This window comes from Schistocerca nitens, chromosome 5, assembly GCF_023898315.1.
Source record: "Schistocerca nitens isolate TAMUIC-IGC-003100 chromosome 5, iqSchNite1.1, whole genome shotgun sequence".
Lineage (NCBI taxonomy): Eukaryota > Metazoa > Arthropoda > Insecta > Orthoptera > Acrididae > Schistocerca > Schistocerca nitens.
In genome coordinates, this window is record NC_064618.1 from 153,179,982 (window position 1) to 153,204,142 (window position 24,161).

General features: G+C 39.6%; 1 protein-coding gene across 1 annotated transcript in view; it reads left to right on the forward strand.

The window, feature by feature from the left end:
* The first annotated feature begins 6,198 nt into the window (after nt 1-6,198).
* The window catches only part of LOC126259428 (flap endonuclease GEN), a 51,690-nt gene continuing 33,727 nt past the window's right edge, over nt 6,199-24,161 (forward strand). Inside the window, exons 1-6 of the mRNA XM_049956227.1 lie at nt 6,199-6,406; nt 6,534-6,738; nt 11,092-11,181; nt 15,981-16,270; nt 17,355-17,552; nt 20,514-20,670. Of these exons, the coding sequence (XP_049812184.1) occupies nt 6,249-6,406; nt 6,534-6,738; nt 11,092-11,181; nt 15,981-16,270; nt 17,355-17,552; nt 20,514-20,670 (1,098 nt within the window). The 5' untranslated portion in view covers nt 6,199-6,248. The remainder of the gene's footprint in view (nt 6,407-6,533; nt 6,739-11,091; nt 11,182-15,980; nt 16,271-17,354; nt 17,553-20,513; nt 20,671-24,161) is intronic.

Consider the following 24,161-nt stretch of genomic DNA (forward strand, 5'->3'; position numbering starts at 1 on the left):
ACACATGAAAATAATTGCAAAGCTAACTATAGTGGCAGTAGTGGAGGAATGGAAGTGGCTGGTGTTGCCAGTATATTCCAGCGTTCTGAGGCGTGTGATAAAGTGTGATATGTTAATTACCTTGGTGACGGTGATTCTAAAAGTTTCAAACATGTTCAGGTACTGAAGCCCTATGGTGATGATGTTGTAGTGCAGAAATTTGAGTGTATTGGACACGTACAGAAGCAAATGGGAAGAAGACTTTGGCGACTGAAAGCTTCGTACAAAAAACAAAAACTCAGTGATGGTAAAGGGTTGGATGGGAAGGGAAGGTTAACTGACAGTGTAATTGACAAAATACAGAACTATTATGGAATGGCTGTTAGGCAAAATACACAAAGTGTCAACGAAATGAAGAAGGCTGTTTGGGCTCTTTTTTTTCATACTTCTTCAACCGATGAAAATCCCCAACATAGCTTGTGTCCCAAAGAAGAAGACAGTTGGTGTAAATATAACAAAGGATTGCTAACTGGTGAAGTGTACACTCATAAGCATAGTCTGCCTCATGCAATAATGGAGGTGATAAAACCTATTTTCAGAAACTTAGCAGCACCTAAACTGTTGAAAAAGTGTATTCACTGAAAAACTCAAAACCCCAATGAAAGTGTAAATAGTGTTATATGATCGAGAATCCCCAAGACTGTATTTGTTGGAATAGAAACACTTCACTTTGGTGTGTATGATGCTGTTGCGACTTTCAATGATGGCAACATTGTAAGGTGCAAGGTATTTAGAAATATGGGAATGAAGATAGGTTCTAACATGGTACAAGCGATGCTTGCTTTAGACAAGGAACGCCTTCGGGCTGCAGACAGGGCTGTAAAGAGTCTAGAAATACAAGCAAGAGTAAACAGGAGGAGGAATAAGAGGAAGCTGGAGGAGGAGTTTGCAGAGGATGAAGATAATCCATCCTATGGACCTGGAATGCACTAAAAAGTTAATCCAATCTTTGTCGCTCGATTCCCAAAACTTTTATTTTCTCATACTAATTACATGTTTTCTAAGGATCTTCCAAACATATTTGTTTCAAACTTTCAGTAAATGTTACACAGTACCTTCTGCATAATTTAACACAGCCTTTTTCCAAAAAACTGTATATTTTTGAATATATAAATAAAAAATTGCAAAAAATGTTGTGAATTTTCATTACAATTGAAAAAAATCATCTTTAATAACTGAACTAAAATTTTGTAAAATCCCTGTGTTAAGTTGTAGCCCATATTCCAATAAATAATCTGTAAAAAGTTCAACTTCCTACCTCAAATACTTTGTGAGGAAAGATGTAATTTATAAGTGTTATTTTAACATTGCAAGTATAGGGCATTCCGGAGCCCCTTAAGACACTTAGGCAATTCTTGATACAGACTCAAAGACCACAACAACATGAAATCTGAAATGTTGAACTGGCTTAAAATGCTCCTTCACAGACAAAAAATGGGGAATATTGCCATCACTCAACCTCTGTTCAGTCCACCTCCGTAGTGCACCGGTAGTGTTACCGCCTACTGTGCAAGGGGGCCCAGGTTCGATTCCCGGCAGGGGACTGGGTGTTGTCTCCTTCATCATCATTTCATTATCATTGACACGCAAGTCACTGAAGTGGTGTCAACTAAAAAGACTTGCAATATGGTGGCTGAATCCCGAAGGGGATATCCCAGCCAATAAATGCCATACGATCATTTCATTTCATTTGTGCCACTCCAAAGGCGAGTAATGTAGAAATTCAGTAAAAATCACGAAAATCCTATAAGACACCAGGGGTCATAGGGATTCTAATAGATTCCATTCAGAATTCGCAAGTATGTTAGCTCCAGCTTTAATCTCAGTTTACTGTAAATCCCTTGAGCAGAGAACAGTTCACAGTTACTGGCGAAGAGCACGAGTCACACACATTTACAAAAGAGCTAACAGAACTAATTCACAGAGCTACTGACTTGTGTCGCTTCTTTATATGGTTGAATTCTAGGATATATTTTGAGCTCAAACATAGTAACATACCTGTACTCCACCAATTGACTGTTTCTAACTTTGTCCGAACTTCACTTATCCCCTTCTTAATTTTTTCTACCACAGCTTTACTTTCGTCAACATATGCATCCAATTTGGCCTTTTGCACCTCAAACTTTTTCCATAGTTTCTCTAATTCAGTATTTTGCACTTTAATTTCCTTTCTTAGATTCTCACTCTCAGTACTCTGTCGCAAGAAATGTCTCATAATTAGATTTTCAAAAGTACCAATATCAAAACTGGATATAACAGATGAGCCTGCTCTCAGCATTGATCTAGTAGATTAAAGGAACTCTCCCTGTGCCTGTACTGTCGATCTGTTTGGAGCCTCTATTGAGTGCAGACTGTCTCCTGTCTGATGGGGTCCCCAAGGGGCTCTTCACTCAATTGGCATTTAGGTCTGTGACTTCCATCGCTACTTCTCCTAGTGGTATTGTTTCCATCGACAAATCTACTTCGTTCTTGGACCAGACCTCCCCATTACTCTCTCTCTGGAGTCCCTATTTGCTCCTTCTCCACATTCACATCTCGGAACAGCTCTTAATTTGAGACCGAGTGTATCTACACATACCCAAAACAGATAATCAGGCTATGACCTAATCTCAGATGAAATACTAAATTGTTTGTATTCAACTATCGTGATTGGGTATATCAATCGACATTAGCAACAGTTTCTGCCTCAATACTGCGGATGTGGCAGTTGGGCATCCTACAACAGAGCCACACAGCCCATCAAAACACTGTCAACTTGCTTTATGGTGCTAAACAACTTCAAGCAAATTAAAAGTAGATTTTGTAGAGAATTATTGAGTGTTGCATTGCACTACATTAGGTAACTGATAATTGATTCTGAACTTCACATAGCATAAATACAAGAAATTACAGAACTCCAGTTATTATGTGGTCTCTTTGTCAGTTTCCAACTTGTGATAAAAATGTCTGATCCCGTTCAAGACATAAACTTGATATGGCATCAAATAGTAAACAAATACAACCTAAGAAGAACAAAGTTACAGAGACACTGAGAATTTTTCCAGATAAGTGGACTGTAAACTATTTTTTGTGCAATGTGAAACAGAACCCATATTTCTGATATGTGTTGAATTTATCTCGGTTCCAAAAGAATACAGTCAAATGGCATTACTAAACTAAATATACAGTTATGTTTGATAAGTACAAGGAACAGTTTTGATGAGACATGGTAACTCGCTTAAGAGAAGGAAAGTTTCTGCTATACAGCAGATATTTACAACGAAGAATTCAGAGTCAACATGCTATGTGAAAGTGAGTTATGCAGCCGCTCTAATTCTGAGAAAAAGGTCAGAGCCATATTCACATGGCAAAATGGTTACAGAATGCTTAGAGACCATCACTGAAACTGTGTGTCCAGAAAAGAATAAGGAGTTCTCAAAAATAAGCCTGTCTCGTCAAACTATTAATACATGTGTGGATGACATTGGAAGACAAATTAAAGATAATTTAAAAAGTCGCGCATCTCAGTTTATATTTTATTCTTAGACTTTGGGTGAATGCACAGGTATGGCGGATATCGCCCAAGCGGTGATTGATATCAGAGGTATTGATGCCCATTTTAATAAATCAGAAGAATTAACAGCAGTGTACCCACTTAAGGATACCAAGAAGTCACGAGATCTGTTGGAAGCAGTTATATCGACATTAAGTTGCCTTTTTTTTTTAAAGTTAACAACCTATTGCGGCTAATTAAAAACAAGGACTGCAAAGTTGGCAATACGTCGATGCTAAACTTTCATCCCATTAGCCATCAAGAGAATTTATGTGCCAAGTCCGTCAAAATGGAGCATGTCATGAAGGTAGTTGTCAAAACAGTTAACTTTATCAAGTTGAAAGCACTGAATCACCGTCAGTTCCAAGGATTTCGAAAATCTTTTGATTCAGAGCATTATAACATTAAATATTATACACAAGTAAAATGTCTAACCAGAGAGAAAATGTTGAAAAGAGTGTTTGATTTGAAGCAATAAATGCAATCATTCTTTGAAACCAAGTAAAAGAAACTCCTCAAGTTCGAAGATAAAGAATGGCTTTCCCACTTGCAAACTTGGTCGATATGACTAGCCACCTAAATGATGTTAATATTCGACTACAAGGAACACATCGGATGATTAATGTCATGCATGATCTTATTTCCGCATTCCAAATGAAGCTTGGGCTTTGGCAACAACAGTTATGAACAAAAAACTTCACACATTTTCCTACACAGTCAAAGCAAAGGACATCACACAGGTGGCAACGATTAAATACGCTTCTTTGATATCAGATTTGAAATACGAATTCGAAAACCGATTTCAAGATTTTAGGAAACGTAGTCTGCTTTTTTCTCTATGTGCTGTGCCATTCTCCATAGACATTAGTTCACTACCAGGACATTTACAAATGGAATGCTGCGAAATACAGTGTGATGCACAGTTAAAAGAGAAATTTAATCAGGTTGGTTTGGAAGAGTTCTATAAAACATATTTGAACAAGAAGAAATATCCAGCGTTTTACGAACATACTTTAAAATGATTTCATTATTTGGAAATCCGTGCATGAACAGCTATATAGTCAGATAAATTGCATCCAATTACAAATGAGAACACGAATTACTGATGTTCATCCAGAAAATTCTTTGCGTATAGCAACAACTTCAGTTGACATCGAGAATGACTCACTAAGTTCAGTCAACCCAAGCCAGACATTGAATTTCATTAAATTGCATTCTAAATGTTCTTTCCTTATATTTATTTTATTTTCTTTAAAAATAAATTAATATATCTATCTTGTTGTGGCTCACAAACAGAAATTGGTAATGCGGCCGCTGGGAAATCCCCTCTCAAGAAACAAAAGGTTAACCACCCCTGGTATACATAGTCTGTTTATCTTATCTATTGTGTTTCTTTTCCTGCATAGTAAATAATGTCATGAACGACTTTATATCTTTGATTCAATAGACCTGACTTTTTTACTTAAAATAAAAGGTTATTCAATGAGAATTGCTTCATAAATTTACATCCTTATCTACATGCAGTGTATGTTCAGCTCTGTTCAATTATTATAAAATCTAATTCAGTTTTCTCTTTCTGACATTTGGCCTCTCTTATATAAGAACACGCAATGGAAGACATATCCAAATTATCATGAAACATTTGCAAATTTTCACGAAAACAAAGCAAAATAATAATATATAGTCTGAGAAGATGCAAAAGCACAAAATAGGGTACAATGACGTAAGTGAGAGCTTCGAAAATAGATTAACTTTCGATGTTAGCAGACGATGACACAGCCCCACCACTAGCGTCGACGTAAAAATTTTCTTGCCCAAAAACATTGACGAGGACGTGAAGTTCCGTTCCGTACCGTTGATGGCTTCTGTGTATGTCGTCGTATGAAATACGTTGTGGAATGTTATGACGTTCCGTTCCGTCAAGTGTTAAGCGGGCTTAATCAATCCAATAATGTTTTAATTTACTTCTCACAATCATTAGTTTATCATTAGTTGTCGCATTCGCCAACACTGATGTTTTCAACAGAAAAATTTTATTCTTGAAAATGGGTTTGACATATCGGTATGGTACTAATTGTGAGGAGGCTCATTCAATTTTTGTAGACCTTCCTTCAGAGTATGAACAAAATCAGTCGTTGTGACATCTACTATTACATATTTCACAGTCCATGCCCCTGCCGTATTTTCGAGTCATGCATTTAGTCTGGTGAAATTACTTACATGCAATCCTTTAGACTCAGACTATCTCGATTTAAATTACAAGTCAATTTACTGGCACATAGCGTCCCTAAAATTAAAATCTCTCTAGTTCTTTCGGTACGAAACAAATGAATAACATTTGTTTATTCACCCAGAAACCATGTATACGTCAAACGCTTGCTGCAACACAAAAACTTTTTGCAGTGTTATGTTGCCTACACTGTTGTTTTCAAACATGAGAGGTTATTTTGAAATCGGTTGCAAGTGTCAGTAGCGGATTATAGTGTGCTAAGTCGATGATTTGAAAGAGAATATGTACTGTGCATGCTCCGTAAAGTAACGAATATTTTTTTTTTATTTTTTGCAGTAGTAATCGTGTAGCAAATGTGACTATACAAGTAATATCCACTGCCATTCTTCGGAAGATTTTGAATTTTTTTTTTTTTTTTTTTTTTTTTTTTTTTTTTTTTTTTGTAAAATGGGTGTTGCGGAACTGTGGCATCTTCTGAATCCCATACGCGAAAGAAAAACCTTATGGGAGTTACAAAATAAAACTGTTGCAGTTGATTTGAGTTGCTGGGTCTGCGACACGAAAAACATCCAGGAATTTTGCCCACAAAAACGTTTGTATCTGAGGTACGAAATTATTTTATTACTCAGTTGTTTCGTGCTGTATTTGTCATAGTTCGTTTTATTTGCTCTCTGCAATATACGCTTCTGTGAAATTAAGTGGCGGTGTTTATGTTAACGTTTTTATTTTTAGGAATCTCTTCTTTCGTACAAGCTGCCTGTTGCTTATGGGCGTCAAGCCTGTGTTTGTACTTGAGGGCCAAGCTCCAGCTATAAAGAAGTATACAATGGCTCGCAGGGTGGCGAATATTCATGGTCATACGAAAGGAGAAGCGTCTCAGCAAAGTCAACGGCGACGCAGTGGCAAACGGTCACACTTTCAGGGTGTGCTGAAACATGTGAGCTTGCAGTAAAATACGAGTAATTTCTGTGTCATTTTACATTCGGTAATCTGTTGCAGAGCTTCTCTCTAGTATCCAAATCTGCGACACTTCTGCCATCATAAGTAGGCTAGTTCACATCAGAATAATTTCGTAGATGACATTCAGAAATAATAGAAGAGAGAAAGGGGGGGGGGGCGTCGGCACAAACCACCAGGGCCTGATAATTGGGATTTATCCATTATTTACTTCACAGTTTTTATTATTAGCTTGATACATACAATAATTGATTTTTAGTAAACTGCTTGTACATGGGAAATTGGACAAGCAGTGGGCAATGCAAATGATTTATAATTATGGCAGTCAAGAAATTAGACTAAAAGTTGAACACAATCTTCATAAGTAATGGGCCTAATATAAATATACTATAAAGTGAACACGAGACAAAGCAGTGGTGTAGTTAAGTATATTTTCTAACAATATTGTGAAAACGAAGGTTGGTACTCACCGTATAGCAGAGATGCTGAATCACAGACAGACACAACAAAAAGACTCATAAATATAGCTTTTGGATAGTAAAACCTTTGTCAAAATTATACTACAAATGCACACGTGCAAATGCAACTCACACACACATGACTGCAGTCTCAGGCAACTGAGGCCACATTGCACATATTTTCTATTTATTACAATGCTTTCCACTTGCCTACTTTGACACATGACATAAGTGTTGTGTGACATCATAGTTGTATTTTTGAGTCAAATCGTGTTTGTAGATGGTGTGTTGTAGTATTTGGTGGCATTCTCATATGCTGAATGTTAGAGTGTCAAAGTTGTTTGTTAGGTATATTGCATTGAGAGTGTCAGGTTGTTTCTGGACAAGTTTGTACCAGTTTTATGGTGGCTGATTGGGTGGTTTTGTTTTTCAAGTGTGTGTTGGGGTGAGAGGGGGGAATGCTGATGGACAGTGGGATTGAGTTTGTTGGTTTTTGGTACTTCTGGCTTTATTTTAGTTGCCATATATGTCAGGTAAAATTTGGAGCTTCAGACTTTGGAGTTGTGGGTGGGTTCATGGTACTGACAGTTATGCATGAGGTCAAGTAAAATTTTTGGCTCAGAGTTTTGTGTGGGTTGCTGCTCTTCGTTTCAGCTATATTAGTCAAGTGAAATTTACAGTTACAATGGTTTTTTTGTTTGTATTTTTGACTGTGTTGAATTTTGAGTTTTGGATCAATATTTTTTGGGGAATGGTGGTGTTCTTCTTATTTTATATTTAGTCTGACCCCACTCAAAACCCCTCACTTCCTGTGGTTGTCCCTTTAGTTTCATTCTTTTTTTGGTGTTAAATATTTGGGTCAATGGAAACGTCCGATTCCACCCGTCGGTTTTGACCCGTGACGTAAGGCTGTTGTGGTTTGTGACATCATGATGGCGCGAAGTTTAGTTCGTGAGTGTCGTGTGTTTGTAAGTGTAGTGTTGATGCGGTCAGTGGTGCTCTCTGGGTTGCGTGATGTGTGCTGTTGTGGATTTAGTTTGCGTTTGTGGTGTGTTTGTAGGTGGTGTTCTGTGGTCGGTGATACTCTGGTGGTGTTTGTGGGTTGCATGTTACGTGTTGTATTAGGTCCATTTGAGTGGTAGTCGTTGACAAGTTTTGTTGTGGTGCTGACTGTGTGTCTAGTGGAATATTTTGCAGTCAGTTGACGGTTTAATTTTCGTTATTGCTAAGTTATATTAGTGTCATTTTCAGTTCGCTGTGTGTGACTTCTTTAAATAATTGTTGTTATATCTTTGTTACGTATGGATATGACGCAGAAGATAAACAGTTTTCGTTTGTGGGGGCTTATGGGAGACATGTGGAGATGTCATAGGGATAAACTATGGCGCTCTATACGGCGAAGTTCCTGGTTCGAGAAGTCTAGGTTGGGCATGCATGAAATTGTGTTGATGCGTTATCATTTTTGTTATCAATCCTCTCACAGTTTTTGTGCTCATGAGGTGGGTGTTTGTGAGAGGACAGTGCTTGATTGGTATTCTTTTTGTCGTGAGGTTTGTTCGGAATATATTAAATATAGGGGTAAGTTGGGTGGGCCTGGGGTTGTTGTAGAGGTTGATGAGTTGCAGTTTGGAAGGATACCGTATACGAGGGGTAAGCCTATGGTTGGTTTATGGGCGTGGGGGGGGGGGGTCTTCAGAATGTGTTTTCAGGGTTGGCTAGGGGCGTACAAAAAGGGAGTTAGTGGGTTTGATTGAGGAATATGTGGAAATTGGTAGCACAATAGTTTCAGGCATGTTTTCTTCTTATAGTGTGTTGGGTCAGCAGGGGTACCAGCATTTAGTAGTTAACCACAGTGTTGAGTTTAAGAATTATGAGAGTGGGGCCTGTACTAATACTGTAGGCCTAGAGGGGTTTTGGGGGGCTGTTAAGCCTGTCATTGGGTGGGGGAAGAGGTGCTCTTCTAACCTTCAGGCTCATTTAGATGAGTACTGTTGGCGGAAGAGTGTCCCTGAGGGTCTTTTTTTAAGGGCTGTCAGTAAGATGTATAGGCTGAAGGTTGTGGGTTAGTTTGGTTTGGGGGGTGGGGGAGGGGTGTCTTGGTTGGTAACGTTTGGGGAGGTAGGTGGATGGGGGGTAGTCGGTGCTTTTTGATTTTGTTGTGGAGAATTTGTTTTGTTGTTATTGTTTTGCAGTTGAAGGGTGTGATGCCTATAGCTCAAGGGAAGTGAACGATTCCAATTTTATTGTCGTGGGTGTTTTTTTGAGGTAGCTATGATTGTGGAGGTGGTGTTAGTTTTGGGTTTTATGATTTGGTATTAGTTTCTGTTGCCCTATATAGGTCAAGGGAAGTGATCAATTCCAGTGGATATTGTTTTTAGTTGCTTTTCGGAAGGTTGTGGTTGTTTTATTTTATCGTTTTTCTCGTTTTGTTTAGTGGCATGTGTTTGTTTTTGATTTGTCCAAACCTAAAAACCCCCCCAATTTCTCCCGCTACTCCCGTTAGTTTCACTGTATTTTTCAATGAGTATGTGTTTGAATGTTTTTCGATCTATTTTTGTGTTTGTTGTGATGTGTATGTAATGATGTCGTAGGCACGATATGGGAGTTGTTGTGAATGGTCGTTTCCGCCATATTGGTGACATGGGTCAAAGTAGACGGGTGGAATCAGACGCTTCCGTTATCCCAAATATTTTGCATGTTATTTATGTTTGTTCACAGGTGTAATGAGTTGCATCCTAGTTGTCGTATTGTAAATGCTTGAAATAGGGCTGTCCGCCATTTTGATGATGTAATGGGTCAAAGGGGATGGGTGGAATCGTAACTTTCTGTTTTGCCAGCGTCTCCCTCTCTTAAAGCCCTTTTGAATATGAAAACCTGAAAATTTCTATCTCTCACATGATTAAAAAAAATCAAACAGACAAATAATCCAGAAAATAAACAAGATAATACAATTTTAGTATATCATGAAGATTACACTTTGGAATATGTAACATACCGGTAATTTTATTTTACTTCCCAATTTAGAAATAGAAATTACATAATTATAATACAGTGTAATAACATTAAAAATAATTTATATAAAGTGACAGTCACAGTTAATGTTAATTGAATCATCTTAGTATATATTTTATGCTATAAAATCGTTCTTGCAAAGAAAATAATAAAAAGTATTTACATTTGCTTGCTGCGGCCTGTATCTAAATGTTAGAAATAGATTAAAACACATTTTGTGGTGACAGTTAATTTGGTTGTAGGCAGAGCTGTTGCTGCTGATTTTGGCCAGTGATTTGCTAACTTCATGTTATTTTCTTTTCCATAAATTTAGATGCTACCAGTGTGTTGGTTTGATTGTGGTGTTATGCTAATGTACAGCTTGTCTAAGATGACTTGATGATTTTATTACTTCTGCTATAAGAGGAGAAAACAGGCCGTAGTCAAAAAAACTGTTAAGAATGTCTTTTCCGACACATACTGCATGAAATGTGATACTGTGCGTTTCTTAATAAAGTTATGTACTTCATGTAGGTTTTGTTTATGCATTATTCTTTTTCATTGTTTTCAAAAACTACCAAAAACAAATGCCTGCAGGAAGTTCACAGCAATTTCTTATAACACCATTGTACAAACCAACAAAGTGCTCTGCCTCTAATTACTTAAGTGTTGACGGTTCCCTCCTTTTTTGTTTTTTTGATAAACATAGAACTGATATTCAGTAATTGTAATATGGAGTAAGAGACTGCACAACATATTTCAGTTGGCTCTGCACTAGAGCAGAGAACTACAAAAAAGTTGCGAACATAATAGCATTTAATAAATATACTTACCTATTTTGGTAGTGAGTTGTATATGTATGGTACATAGTCTGTCTGTTATAGTGCGAGGAACTTCTTACAATTATGGGACTGACTTGCATTCGAAGTAAAGGAGAAGCGGAAGCTATGTGTGCCCACCTCAATGAAATTGGGGTAAGCAGGAATTATTTTTAATAAATGTATCTTATAAAAAAAGGACTGCATGTACATTCATTATCTTTTCTTAAACTACTGAATCAGTTTCAACCACATGTTCTGCATAGATCACTTGCTGCCTGCAAAGAAAGACTGTGCGGGTGTAACAACCTCCTACCTCCCTCGGGGGAGGGGGGATGAAAAAGAAATGTAACACACCACGTGCAAATACCCAGTCTGTCTTCATCCAGCAGTATTTGAGTGTTAGGTTACTTGGCAACTTCCAGAACTTTTCCAAAGTTTTTCTTGTTTATGTGCTTAAATTTAAATATTTAACACGTTAATTCAGTTGTAAAGTAATAAGTTTGAAGCTGTTTTATACATGGAACTTAATTCTGTGAAGACTCTGGTTTATTGATTACGTACTAATTCGTTCTGGCTACATACTGTCTGAAAAGAAGCATTATGGGGTTAAGAACAATCTAAATGACATAAAGGTGGGAATGAAAAGGGGGTGACACTGAAGTATAACTCGAGCAGTTTCAACTAGATATTGTAGGTTCATAAATTATAGGTATAAAAAAACCTTGGGAGAAAGATTCCCCACTACTACTATGGGCAGGCATGTGAAGTAAAAGTTTTCAAAAACATCCTGTAGTTAGTTGACCTGGAATAGTTTTAAAAGTATGATGTCCAATTTGTCTCTTATTTGTGCTGTTCATTGTGTCAACCAGGTCATGAGAAATAGCACTTCAGTGAGCCAATAGTTTTGTTTATGTGGTCCGAGACTTAAGATCAAGCCACATGGCTGAATACCACAGATAAAATTAACATCCTCTCTGGGGTTGTGTGGTGCAAAGCAGCAGAGAATCAAATATATATGTGTGTGCAATATGTGTCACATAAGTATATGTTCAACATCTTCCCCTAACCCCCCCCCCCCTGATTGATTTCAACCAGACTTGGTATACATATTACTTAATATCTAGAAAGTTGGAGTGATAACAGGGTGGTGGATAAAGGGGTGATTGGGGGGGGGGGGATAAATGGATAGAGCGGGTCCGCAGCTCGTGGTCGTGCGGTAGCGTTCTCGCTTCCCACGCCCGGGTTCCCGGATTTGATTCCCGGTGGGGTCAGGGATTTTCTCTGCCTCGTGATGACTGGGTGTTGTCTGATGTCCTTAGGTTAGTTAGGTTTAAGTAGTTCTAAGTTCTAGGGAACTGATGATCGTAGATGTTAAGTCCCATAGTGCTCAGAGCCATTTTGATAGAGGGGATTTGTCAGCTGTGTGACATCATGCCTGAGTATGACCTTCTGACATGACACTGCAACCAGGTCCAGCCACAAAGTCCGTCACAGTCAGCACCCCCCAATATTGCCTCTGACCCTTGGCCCAGACACCAGGACCACCAACAGCCATGCCATTCCACTGCACCATCTGTGCCCCAGTACACCCTACACCTGTGCTTCCTTACAGGTTGGGGAGTCGACCACAGTGTGGAAACATGTGGAGATGAAACTACTCTCTCTGCCCAAGCCTCTCCTCGGCCCTTTCATACCAGTGAAGCCCGCAGCCTGTGTGTTACGGTCCCCCGCAGTCCCCAGCTGGGCCATCTGAGTTAGTTGTCCTGAGCCTCTGCTGCTTGATCCATTAGTGGGAAGTTCTGCTGCCCAACACCCCACACCCCATAGCCACCTGCAAGCACTAGCATGGGCCTGGATATTTTCAATAACAATATTAGAAAGTTATCAAAAAAGCTGATATTGCTGCGTAGCAGACTCAACCAAAACTGAGCACTTTTTGACAAACAAATGCTGAATAAGTCCAAAGAAGTGTAAAGACAGCCGTGTAGAAGTAAGCAGTTGACTGAAAGCAAGATATTACCTGCTGAGTTATCAGAAAGCTTGAAGTAGATTTGGCATCACGTAAAATCAGTCTGACTAGATAGCTGTTGATCATAATACCACCAAAACAGAATATTATAAAATGAAGACTGAGATAAATTGTCTTCTACATGCCGGTATACATCCTCTATATATCCCCTATATTCAGACACTTATCCCATATCATTACAAGTACTTAATAGCCAGCAGAAAAGGAGTCTGTTGATTGCTGACACAGCCAATACATAACATCTTTGGCTATGGTATCATTTTCAAAACATTGGCCTCTCGAACGAGATTTTTGGGTCATGAAAGGCTGTGGGGACTGTGGATCAGATGTTCAAAGTGTGCCAATGAAATGTTTGTAACAGCTCCTGAGTTTCTCATTGTGTGGGGGTTGGCATTGTCATCCAGGGGAAGCACTCCCTTTGTCAGGAAACCAGGTCTCCTGGCCTGTCAGAGATCCTCCAGGATGGTCGGTATGCTGCAGCATTCACGGTCTCACTGTGAGGCTGGAATTTCATCAATATTATCCCTTACATGTCCCAAAACACAGTGAGCATAACCTTGTGGGCTGATGGAGTGGTCTTGGACTTTTATGTTTGGGAGGTTGGATATTTCCATTACATGGAAGATCGTAATGTATCCGGTTGAAAGCGGCAAATCCAAGACTTGACCCTTGTAACATTTCGTGCCATGAAGTACTCTCCTTCCTCAGAGTACTCAGCGAGGTGCTACAAAGCAGACTCATTTTTTGTGTTCCTCACACTGTGCACAAATTTTATGGAACTTCTCAACTGCTCATGCATAACATGTGCTAAGTCGTGCATCATCACATTCCAGTCGTTACGAATGATCTATGCCACATACTGCATTGTGGTTTGTGGCCACCACTTCAGGATGACCAGGATACTTCTGACCTCTGATGCTTTGCCTTCCCTTGTTAAACTCCTGGATCCAGTTGAACACAGCTTTCCATCATAAACAGTTGTTACCATACATGGGACGCATTTTGCAATGCAATGTCTCGGTGGGCAGTTCTTTGACCCACAATAACTGTAATCTGTCCTTCTGGGTTAGCTCTTGGATGAGTGACCATCTGGTCTACCGAGTGCTGTTGGCAAGTGGGTTGCACTCAGCTCTCGTGAGGCAAACTGAGGAGTTATTTGATTAAGAAGTAGCGGATCTGGTCTTGCAAATTGATATATGGATGGGAGCGTGGTGTGCTGACCACACGCCCCTCCATATCTGCATCCAGTGACACCTGTGCCCTGAGGACGACATGGTGGCCAGTCATTACCATTGAGCTCTCATGGCCTGTTCGGGCAGAGTTTAGTTTTTAATTCTTTTGGTGTACAATCATGTAGCTCACCCGCTATCTCGCAGTGGCTGCTATGCAATGATCTATGAAAAGCCATATATGCTGCTATCTGCAGACTAAATATGAGTGCATAATTTAAATATGGTGTAAGGTAAACTGATTATGTGACTTATTAATTGACTTGTACCTCTTCCCGTTGACATTGAGGTCATGAGAGACAGTCAAGAAAGTGAGACAGGACAATTACTGTTCTTGACCGCAATAAAATAGTTGCCAGGCAATGTTACTAGTTCACTGAGATTGTTTTCAGGTTATGTGCTCATATAGGGGGAGACCACATTATTGTCGAGTACAGGAAGACATGAGGATCAGCTCTTGCTGCTAGTTTGCTCTCAACATAATCTAATAGAGCATAAATATGCAAAAATAATGAATATTGTTTGACGGTATAATTGATTATCATTACAGAAATTAATCACAGCTGTTAAGTATTTAGCATCATATGTCCAGAGTCATTTAAATCAGAACAATCACTTATCTACAGAAAAAGAAACTCGTTCGACCAGTTCTTGACAATAGCTTGTTGGTCTGGGATCATCCTCAAGTAGGCTTCATGGGACGTGCAGAGAAGATTCAAAGAAGTGCTGTACATTCTGTCAAAGATTTGTTTAGTCATTGTGAAGGGTGTCCAAAAAACCACCAGCGAAATGCCAGTGAGAGATGCTATGGGGAAAGCATGGAACTCTCTCCATAAATTTAAAATATTCACATTGTAAAATTAGTCAAAAACCACATTTCATGGTCTAGCTTATGTATCTCAGAATGATAACTAGAGAAATTTGTGTGGACATAAAGCAGTACAGAGTACCAATTGTCTTTCTTCTTCAAGACCATTCATAAATGGAATAGGAATGATGGGAAAATTCTGGCATACAGTACATGCCCTAACCAAAAATATACTTCCCCACTGCACTCACTGTAGTGGTGTAGATGTAAAGTGAGTTCAACTACATTTACAATTCATGAAATGTGTATCCTTTTTGTGCAGTTTCTAACATAGTTGGGTTTGGTCCCCATCAAAGTCAATTGATTTCTTAGAAGTTTTTGCTTCACAGTGTTCTCTGTATCTCTTGAACTTTTTTCTTGTAATATTGTATGTGGATTTCTGTGTATTTTTATTTATTATTTAGTAGTGTTCAATATTCCAGGAAGATGTTTATTGGCCCTGTTTTCTTGTCAGTCACAATTTCAGGGTAGCACTTCCATCAACATCGTACCAAATTCAGTTAGCTCCATTTTATGGTTCCCTTTTCAGGGTTTATACTGGGCTGTTGCTTGTTACTGTAAAGACATAATTCTGTACTGATAAGACTTACCACCCTGTTTCTTATATCTTTGTGAATGCCTGCCATTTTTCTAAAACTCTAAGTTAAATTGGTATATGTTTCTATCATCTGATGTTTTATTAGAAGAGATGTCATTCTTTATTTATAAATCAGATATTACTGTAAAAAACAACTGTCCGTCTGTGTATTTTTGTAACATGCAATACAACATTTTTAATGTATAGTACTTGTAAGAATCCCCCAGCATATTTTTTCTCTCTTTTCAGCTTGTGGATGGTTGTGTTTCACAAGATGGGGACTGCTTTCTGTATGGAGCTCAAATAGTATATCGTAACTTTACAATCAGCCCTTCAGGAACTGATGGCAGTGCAGGTTTCAGTGTAGATGTTTATAATTTGAATGAAGCTAAGCAGAAACTACGACTTGGACGGGAGAAGTTAATAGCTTTGGCTTTGCTGTGTGGATGTGATTACACGCCTGGAGGTATTCGTGGAGTTGGAAGACAAGCAGTTGTTAATTTCTTGGATCAGGTCCCTGATACAGGTTTGATTTCTAGGTACAGAAGCTTCATTTTTAGAGGTAGCATATATTTGATTAATAATCTTAATTCTTGCCACAGCACTGTTCAGTGTTGTGTAATCATACAATATTATCATGTCGTTGAACTAGGTGGGTTTTTTCCCTCAGATTTACATTTCTCATAGTTTTTTTACAGTTAGTTTGTAATGATGCTTTAAGTAATAGAATTAATTGATTATTCTCTGCACCTACTTCTGTGTCACAAATATTTTCTGTTAAAAACTGCCCATAAACTTCCGTCTAATACTTTCTTACGTGATCTAGAAAAAGGCAGCATGTTTTGTTGCTGGTGGTGGTTGTGGTAACATTTCTTCCTTCATACATTGCATTTCAGCCCACAGTTGGGCTTAGGAGACCTGCTCCGTATCACTGTTCTTATTTCCATTAAAACATCATTTATTTTTCTGAAGTGTGATTGACTGTTCGTGCATTGTCCAGACTTGTTTTGATTTCTCTGTCCAATTTTCATTTCACTTCCATTTTAACCATAGGAAGTGAGGAAATGCATGTTGTGTTTTGAAACTTTCCTTGCTCCTCATTATTTTGCTTCCTAATAAAAATTTGCAAAATACATAAGCCTCATAGATAACCTTATTTGCGTGGTATAAACACAAGTATGTAGATGCAGAAACATCACAAAATTTAAGTGGTGATAACTTATATGGAGTCACACTACTTTAGATACAAAAGAATGGATTAGAACCTCTCTCTCTCTCTCTCTCTCTCTCTCTCTCTCTCTCTCTCTCTCTCTCTCTCTCTCTCTCTCTCTCTCAAATTTTCATCTTTTGTTTGAAACGCTGCTTACTAGTCCACTACAATATTAAATTTCAACAGGTCCGCACTTTTAGTTATTCAAAACTTGCATCCTTCTCTTTTCTCATGTCAATCTGCTATTTTGTTACAGTCATTTATTTTCTTGTATAACCTGCTGAAGTAACTACGGGCCTTCGACATCCTTTATGTATGAGCTGACATTTACAAAATGTTTTACCTCAATTTGTGTGTAATATGAGAAGCTTTGATTTTATAAAGTATAATCATTTTCTTTTGTAAAACATCAGGATACAAGGTTGGCGAGCAGATCCTTGCTTGGCACGATTTGATGCAGCACATGAGGCTGTAACAAGTGGTGCTGAATGTGCCCGATGTGGACATAGCGGACGGCAACAAAGACATGAAAAGTCTGGTTGCCCTAAATGTCCTGGGGCTCCAAGTATTGGCTGTGTTCAGGATCCTGACCGTCTTCCACTTACTGACAGGTAAAAAGGTGTTATAAGGAATGAAAAGTTGAATGCTTCAAATTCTTGTTTCTTTAATTTTTTTCTGGAGCAATGGTTGTGTCAAGTAAGATACCAGAAAAATACTCTCATGTTACTGGTGACAGTTCTTTAGAGCAGTCAGACTTGGATGTAAATTGAAAGTTATTATAAATTATTCAGCATTTGTTATATCAACAATATTATAAAAAGGGTAGATTGATAATCACCATGAACGTGACACATTGAGTTGCAGATTCTCACGTAATCATCCTACCTGGAGACAAATGTTCCACCACTGTCATTATGAATCGCAGTGACTACCTCGCAGAAAGCATACACCAGTTGTTTGACTCCTCTTTCTATAAACTCTGCCAGAGGGATCCCATCCAGAAGTTTAACATAAACTCAAATCCTCTCCCCTGAATCCATTTCCTTCCTCATTCCTATGACACCCTGCACAGCTGCCACCTGCATGCTCCCCAAAATTCACAAAACCAAGAATTCTGGCCGCCCCATTTTAGTTGGTTATTGTGCTTCCATTCAAAGAATTTAGCCTCATTGACCAACACCTCCACCCCCGCCGCTGCCTGAAATCTAGCCCCTCACATCAAAAATAGCAACCATTTCAGTCACTGACTCTCCACTATCCCCACCGCTTTACCACCTGCCTCCCTACTCGTCACTGTTGCCACCTTCCTATACATGAATGACCCTCGTGCTCATGTTCTTGGTGCTATTGAATACTACCTCTCCCTGTATCCTTCTGACTCACAACCTCAATCCTCATATACCTTACGAACTGTATCTGAACACAAAACTACTACTCCTTTGAAGGGAAGATATACTAATAAATCTGTGGCACAGCCGTGGGCACCCGCATAGTACCTTCCTATGCCACCTTGTTTATGAACTGGTAGAGGAAACATTTCTAGCCTCCCAAAAACCCAAACCCCTGGTCTGGTTCAGATTCAGTGATGGTATCTACATGATCTGCACTTAAGGCCAGGACACCCTATCCTCATTCCTTCACAACCTAAACACCTTCTTTCCCATCCTCTTCACTTGGTCCTCATCAGCTCAGTGTGCCAGCTTCCTTGACATTGATTGCTTCCTCTCTGGTGGCTCCATCCACACCACCTTCCAAATAAACACTCCAGCCACCAACAGTACCTGCATTTTAATAGCTGTCATCCTTCCCACACCAAAAAATCTCTCCCATACCAAACAATTCCTCCCATACAGCCTGTGTATGTTGTATCTATTGGAAGGATCTCCTCTGAAAAGTATGCTGAAGATCTCACAAAGGTCTTCACAGACAGGCACTACCCTCTCACCTAGTCTGCAAACAGATTTCCCATGTCATATCCCCACACACCCCCAATCCTCCAACTACCCTCAAGAACAAGATGCAAAGGATTGCCCCTTTTGTCACCCACTACCACCCCAGACTGGAAAAATTGAACCACATTCTGCGTCAGGGCTTTGATTATAATCATGTCCTGAAATTAGGAATATCCTATCCAAGGTCCTCCCTACCCCTCCTAAAGTGGTGTTTCACCACCCGTCCAACCTCCGCAACATGCTGGTTCATCCATATGCCACTCCCAATTGAAACACCAATCATATCCCTCTGTTAAGACCCAGGTGCAAGACCTGCCCAATTCACCAACGAGCACTTCCTATTCCAGGCTTATCCTACCCTATTAGAGGTCAGCCCACCTGTGAAAGCAGCCACGTCATATCAACTCTGCTGCAATCATTGCTCAGCTTTTTATATTGATGTTGCTACCAACCACAAGGATGGATGGCTTCCACCAAACTGTTGTCAAGAACAAAGTCGTCAACCCCCTTGGCACAACATGTAGCTGAACATAACATGCTCGATTTCAGTTGCTATTTCACAACCCTGGCCATCTGGATCCTCCCTTCCACCACAAGCTTTGCTGAACTGTGCAGATGGGAATTATTCATACAACGCATTATTTGCTCCTGAAATCACCCCGGCCTCAATCTACTGTGCCCATGCCCTACCCTCTCAGCCCTGTCACCTTTTCACAATTTGCCTCCCCTCACCCTCACTGTGCAGTGCTGTTTTCTGGCCCACTCACCAGTCTTTCCCTTTCCTCTCCCTGTTTTCCCCCACTCTCCCACCCCCATAGCCTCCTAATGCTGCACGTAGCAGCCCTGTACTGCCACATCAAGTCCCTACATACTCTATCAGGCAGTGCTGATTTCTCTTCCCCTGCTTGTACCCTGCTATCCCATCCCCCTTCCCACCAAAATCTGTAATGTTCGCATTTGATGCATTTTGATTGCATTCTGGCACAGCAGCTGGAGGTAGCATTAATGTGTGCAAGATGTGCATGCTTGTGAGAATGTGGGGTGCTTTTTTACAGTCTTTTGTCATGCCTATCTACAACTCAGCGCGTCATCTTTATTGTGAATAGCAACATATCCTTTTCATGATATCATTGATATTCGAATCTGGACTTACCACTGTTCAGTATTTCTTATTATTGTCCTTGAAGGATTGTATACCAATGCATGTAACACCCTTAAGACTTCTTGTAGACTGCAGCTGGATACCAAGAGAAACCTTGAGAGTTGTTGTCCTGTATATCTTCCATAAACCTGGCCAGTACTGTATGAATGAATGTATTTGTCTGCTTTCTGCATGTTATTGCACAGGAATGCAAAGATATGCAGAGCCATCTAAACAGCTAAGAATAAAAAAAAAAAAATCCTCAGCACAAATATCTCTTGTTAAGAATGCTTTTGCTGCAAGCACTGATGATTTATTTTCGATGGATATAAGTAAGGACTGTATCACATAACATTAGCACTACAAGATGTATCACACATTGCTTTCAGTTCAGGTATTACTGTGTTGCTTGTCATGTGTTTTACTTTCTTGTTAATAATTACTTTTACCAGAGGCATAATAAGGTATCTTATTTTCAGAATATTTGTATCTGAACTATTGTTACGAAAAAAAGCAGTAGCAGACCCATACTTTCCTTCGGAAGCAGTCCTTGATGAATATCTACAAGAAAACCAAGCAAAAACATCTTTGCCGATAGACACTTCATGGAAACAACCAGACTTAATTAAATTTATTGTAAGTATTATATTAATTTTATTTTGTGTTTTCTGGACATAAAATTTTTATGACATGGTTACCAGATTTTTAACTTGATTACTGTAGCACTTTTAAAAATCAGTAACTAACATACCAAGTTGTGTAATCTCATTTGCAGAATAATCATATTTCAATCATTTACAGCAACAACAAAAAATGGAACAGTTTTATGAAACTGTTCGCTATGATTAGGGAATGATAAATAAACCATGCTGGAAACCAACAGTATGTTGTTCTGAAAAATCTTATTTTTACAAAAATTCACCATTTACAGAAATAAATGGAATGAAAATAGAAATAAATGTTTTATTACCAACCATTAGCAGATCAGTTGACAGCTAAAAACTGGCAGGTCCATTAGCTTTTGTGACCTTAAGTTGATTTGTCCACAAGCCGAGTTGGTGACACTTTGCTCTCAGCTTCAGGCTGTGATGGATTCGGTTACACAGCTTGAGGCTGCAGTGGATGGGCACCACTGTTGTGGTCCTCACCAGTGGCCAACCCAGTTCCTGCTTGCACTGAGGCTGACCCCTCACCTGTGGTCGAGTGGGAGGTCGCCCCGGGGCGAAGCAGGCGGTGAAAGACTTCCCAGACGGCCGCACGTAAGGTCTCCCCGGTTTGTCTGACAAATAAGTTCCAGGTGCTGTCTGTGGCTGACAATGCCACTGGACCAGATGCTGTTGCCTGCCCTGTTTCAGAGGAAACCACTCAGCCTGCAAGATCCGGGCAATTGCAGAGGGTGGGATTATTGGTAGTTCGGAGCTCCAACGTTAGGCGCATTATGGGGCCCCTTAGGGACTTGGCTGACAAGGAGGATAAGAAAACCAATGTGCACTCCGTGTGCATACCGAGTGGAGTCATTCCAGATGCGGAAAGGGTCCTCCTGGATGCCATGAAGAGCACAGGGTGCAGCCAACTGCAGGTGGTTGCTCACATCGGTACCAATGATGTGTGTCACTTTGGATCAGAAGAGATTCTCTCTGGTTTCGAGCAGCTAACAGGAGTGGTAAAGGCTGCCAGTCTTGCTTGCAAGATGAAAGCAGAGCTGACTATTTGCAGCATAGTTGACAGGACCAAATGCAGATCTCTGGTACAGAGCCAGTGGATGGTCTGAATCAGAGGCTCAGACGGTTCTGCGACAGTGTAGGCTGTAGATTCCTCAACTTGCGCCAAAGGGTGGTTGGGTTTTGGGTTCCACTGAATAGGTCAGGAGTCCACTATACACAGGAGGCGGCTACATGGGTGGCATGGACTGGGCGGTTTTGTAGGTTAGAGGGTCACAGGAAAACACAAGGGCTTCAGTCACAAAAGGTGCAGGCTGAACACAGGAAGAACGTACATACAGGAACCCTTGGTACAACAGTTGTAAATTGTCGTAGCTGTGTTGGGAAAATACCAGAGCTCCAAGCGCTAATAGAAAGCACTGATGCTCAAATCGTTATAGGCACTGAAAGCTGGCTAAAGCCAGATATAAGCTCAGCTGAAATTTTTGCGAAGAACCTAATGGTGTTCCGAAAGGATAGTCTAAACATGGTTGGTGGTGGCGTGTTTGTTGCTGTCAGTAGTAGTTTAACTCGTCGCGAAATTAAAGTAGATACTTCCTGTGAGTTAGTATGGGCAGAGGTCATTGTTGGCAACCAGAATAAAATTATAATTGGATCCTTTTACTGACCTCCCAGTTCAGATGATACAGTTGCTGAAAGGTTCAAAGAAAACTTGAGTTTGATTTCAAACACGTACCTGACTCATATGATAATAGTTGGTGGTGACTTTAATTTACCCTCCATATGTTGGCAAAAATACATGTTTCATTCCAGAGGTACGCATAAAATATCATCTGAAATTGTGCTAAACGCATTCTCTGAAAATTATTTCGAGCAGTTAGTTCATGAGCCCACGTGAATAGTAAACTGTTGTGAAAACACACTTGACCTCTTAGCAACAAATAATCCTGAATCAATAACGAGCATCAAAAGTGATTCAGGGATTAGTGAACACAGGACTGTCGTAGCAAGATTGAATATCGTAATCCCCAAATCCTCGAAAAATATACCTATTCAAAAAAGTAGATAAAAATTCACTTGACACCTTCCTGAGACACAATCTCCACTCATTCCAAATTAATAATGTAAGTGTAGACCAGATGGGGCTTAAATTCAAAGAAATAGTATCAGCAGCAACTGAGAGATTTATACCAAATAAATTAACAAACGATGGAGCTGTTCCTCCTTGGTACACAAAACAGGTCAGAACACTGTTGCAGAAACAATGAAACAAACGTGCCAAATTTAAACAGACGCAAAATCCACAAGATTGACGATCTTTTACAGAAGTTTGAAATTTAGCATGGACTTCAATGCGAGATGCCTATAACAGTTTCCACTATGAAACTTTCTCTCGAAACCTGGCAGATAATGCAAAGAGATTCTGGTCATATGTGAAGTATGTTAGCGGCAAGAAACAATCAATGTCGTCACTGCGTGATAGCAGTGGAGATACTATCGAAGACAGTGCTGTCAAAGCAGAGTTAGTAAACACAGCCTTCCAAAATGCCTTCACAAAAGAAGACAAAGTAAATATTCCAGAATTTGAATCGAGAACAGCTGCCAACATGAGTAACGTAGAAGTAAATATCCTCCAAGTAGTGAAACAACCCAGATCACTTAATAAAAGCAAGTCTTCTGGTCCAGACTGCATACCAATTAGGTTCCTTTCGGAGTATGCTGATGTATTAGCTCCATACTTAACAATCATATACAACCATTCGCTCGACAAAAGATCCATATCCAAAGACTGGAAAGTTGCACAGGTCACACCAATATTCAAGAAAGGTACTAGGAGTAATCCACTAAATTACAGGCCCATATTGTTAACGTCGATATGCTGCAGGATTTTAAAACATATATTGTGTTGGAACATTATGAATTACCTCGAAGGAAGTGGTCTATTGACACACAGTCAACATGGGTTTAGAAAACATTGTTCCTGTGAAACACAACTAGCTCTTTATTCACATGAAGTGCTGAGTGCTATTGACAAGGGATTTCAGATCGATTCCATATTCCTGGATTTCCGGAAGGCTTTTGACACAGTACCACACAAGCGGCTCGTAGTGAAATTGCATGATTATGGAATATCATCTCAGTTATGTGACTGGATTTGTGATTTACTGTCAAAGAGGTCACAGTTCGTAGTAATTGACAGAAAGTCATCGAGTAAAACAAAAGGATTTCTGGCATTCCCCAAGGTAGTGTTATAGGCCCTTTGCTGTTTTTTATATGAGCAGCCATCTTCACTTGTTTGCAGATGATGCTGTCATTTATCAACTAATAAAGTCATCGGAAGATCAAAACAAACTGCAAAACGATTTAGAAAAAATATCTGAATGGTGCGAAAAGTGGCAGTGAACCATAAATAACGAAAAGTGTGAGGTCATCCACATGAGTGCTAAAAGGAACTTGTTAAACTTC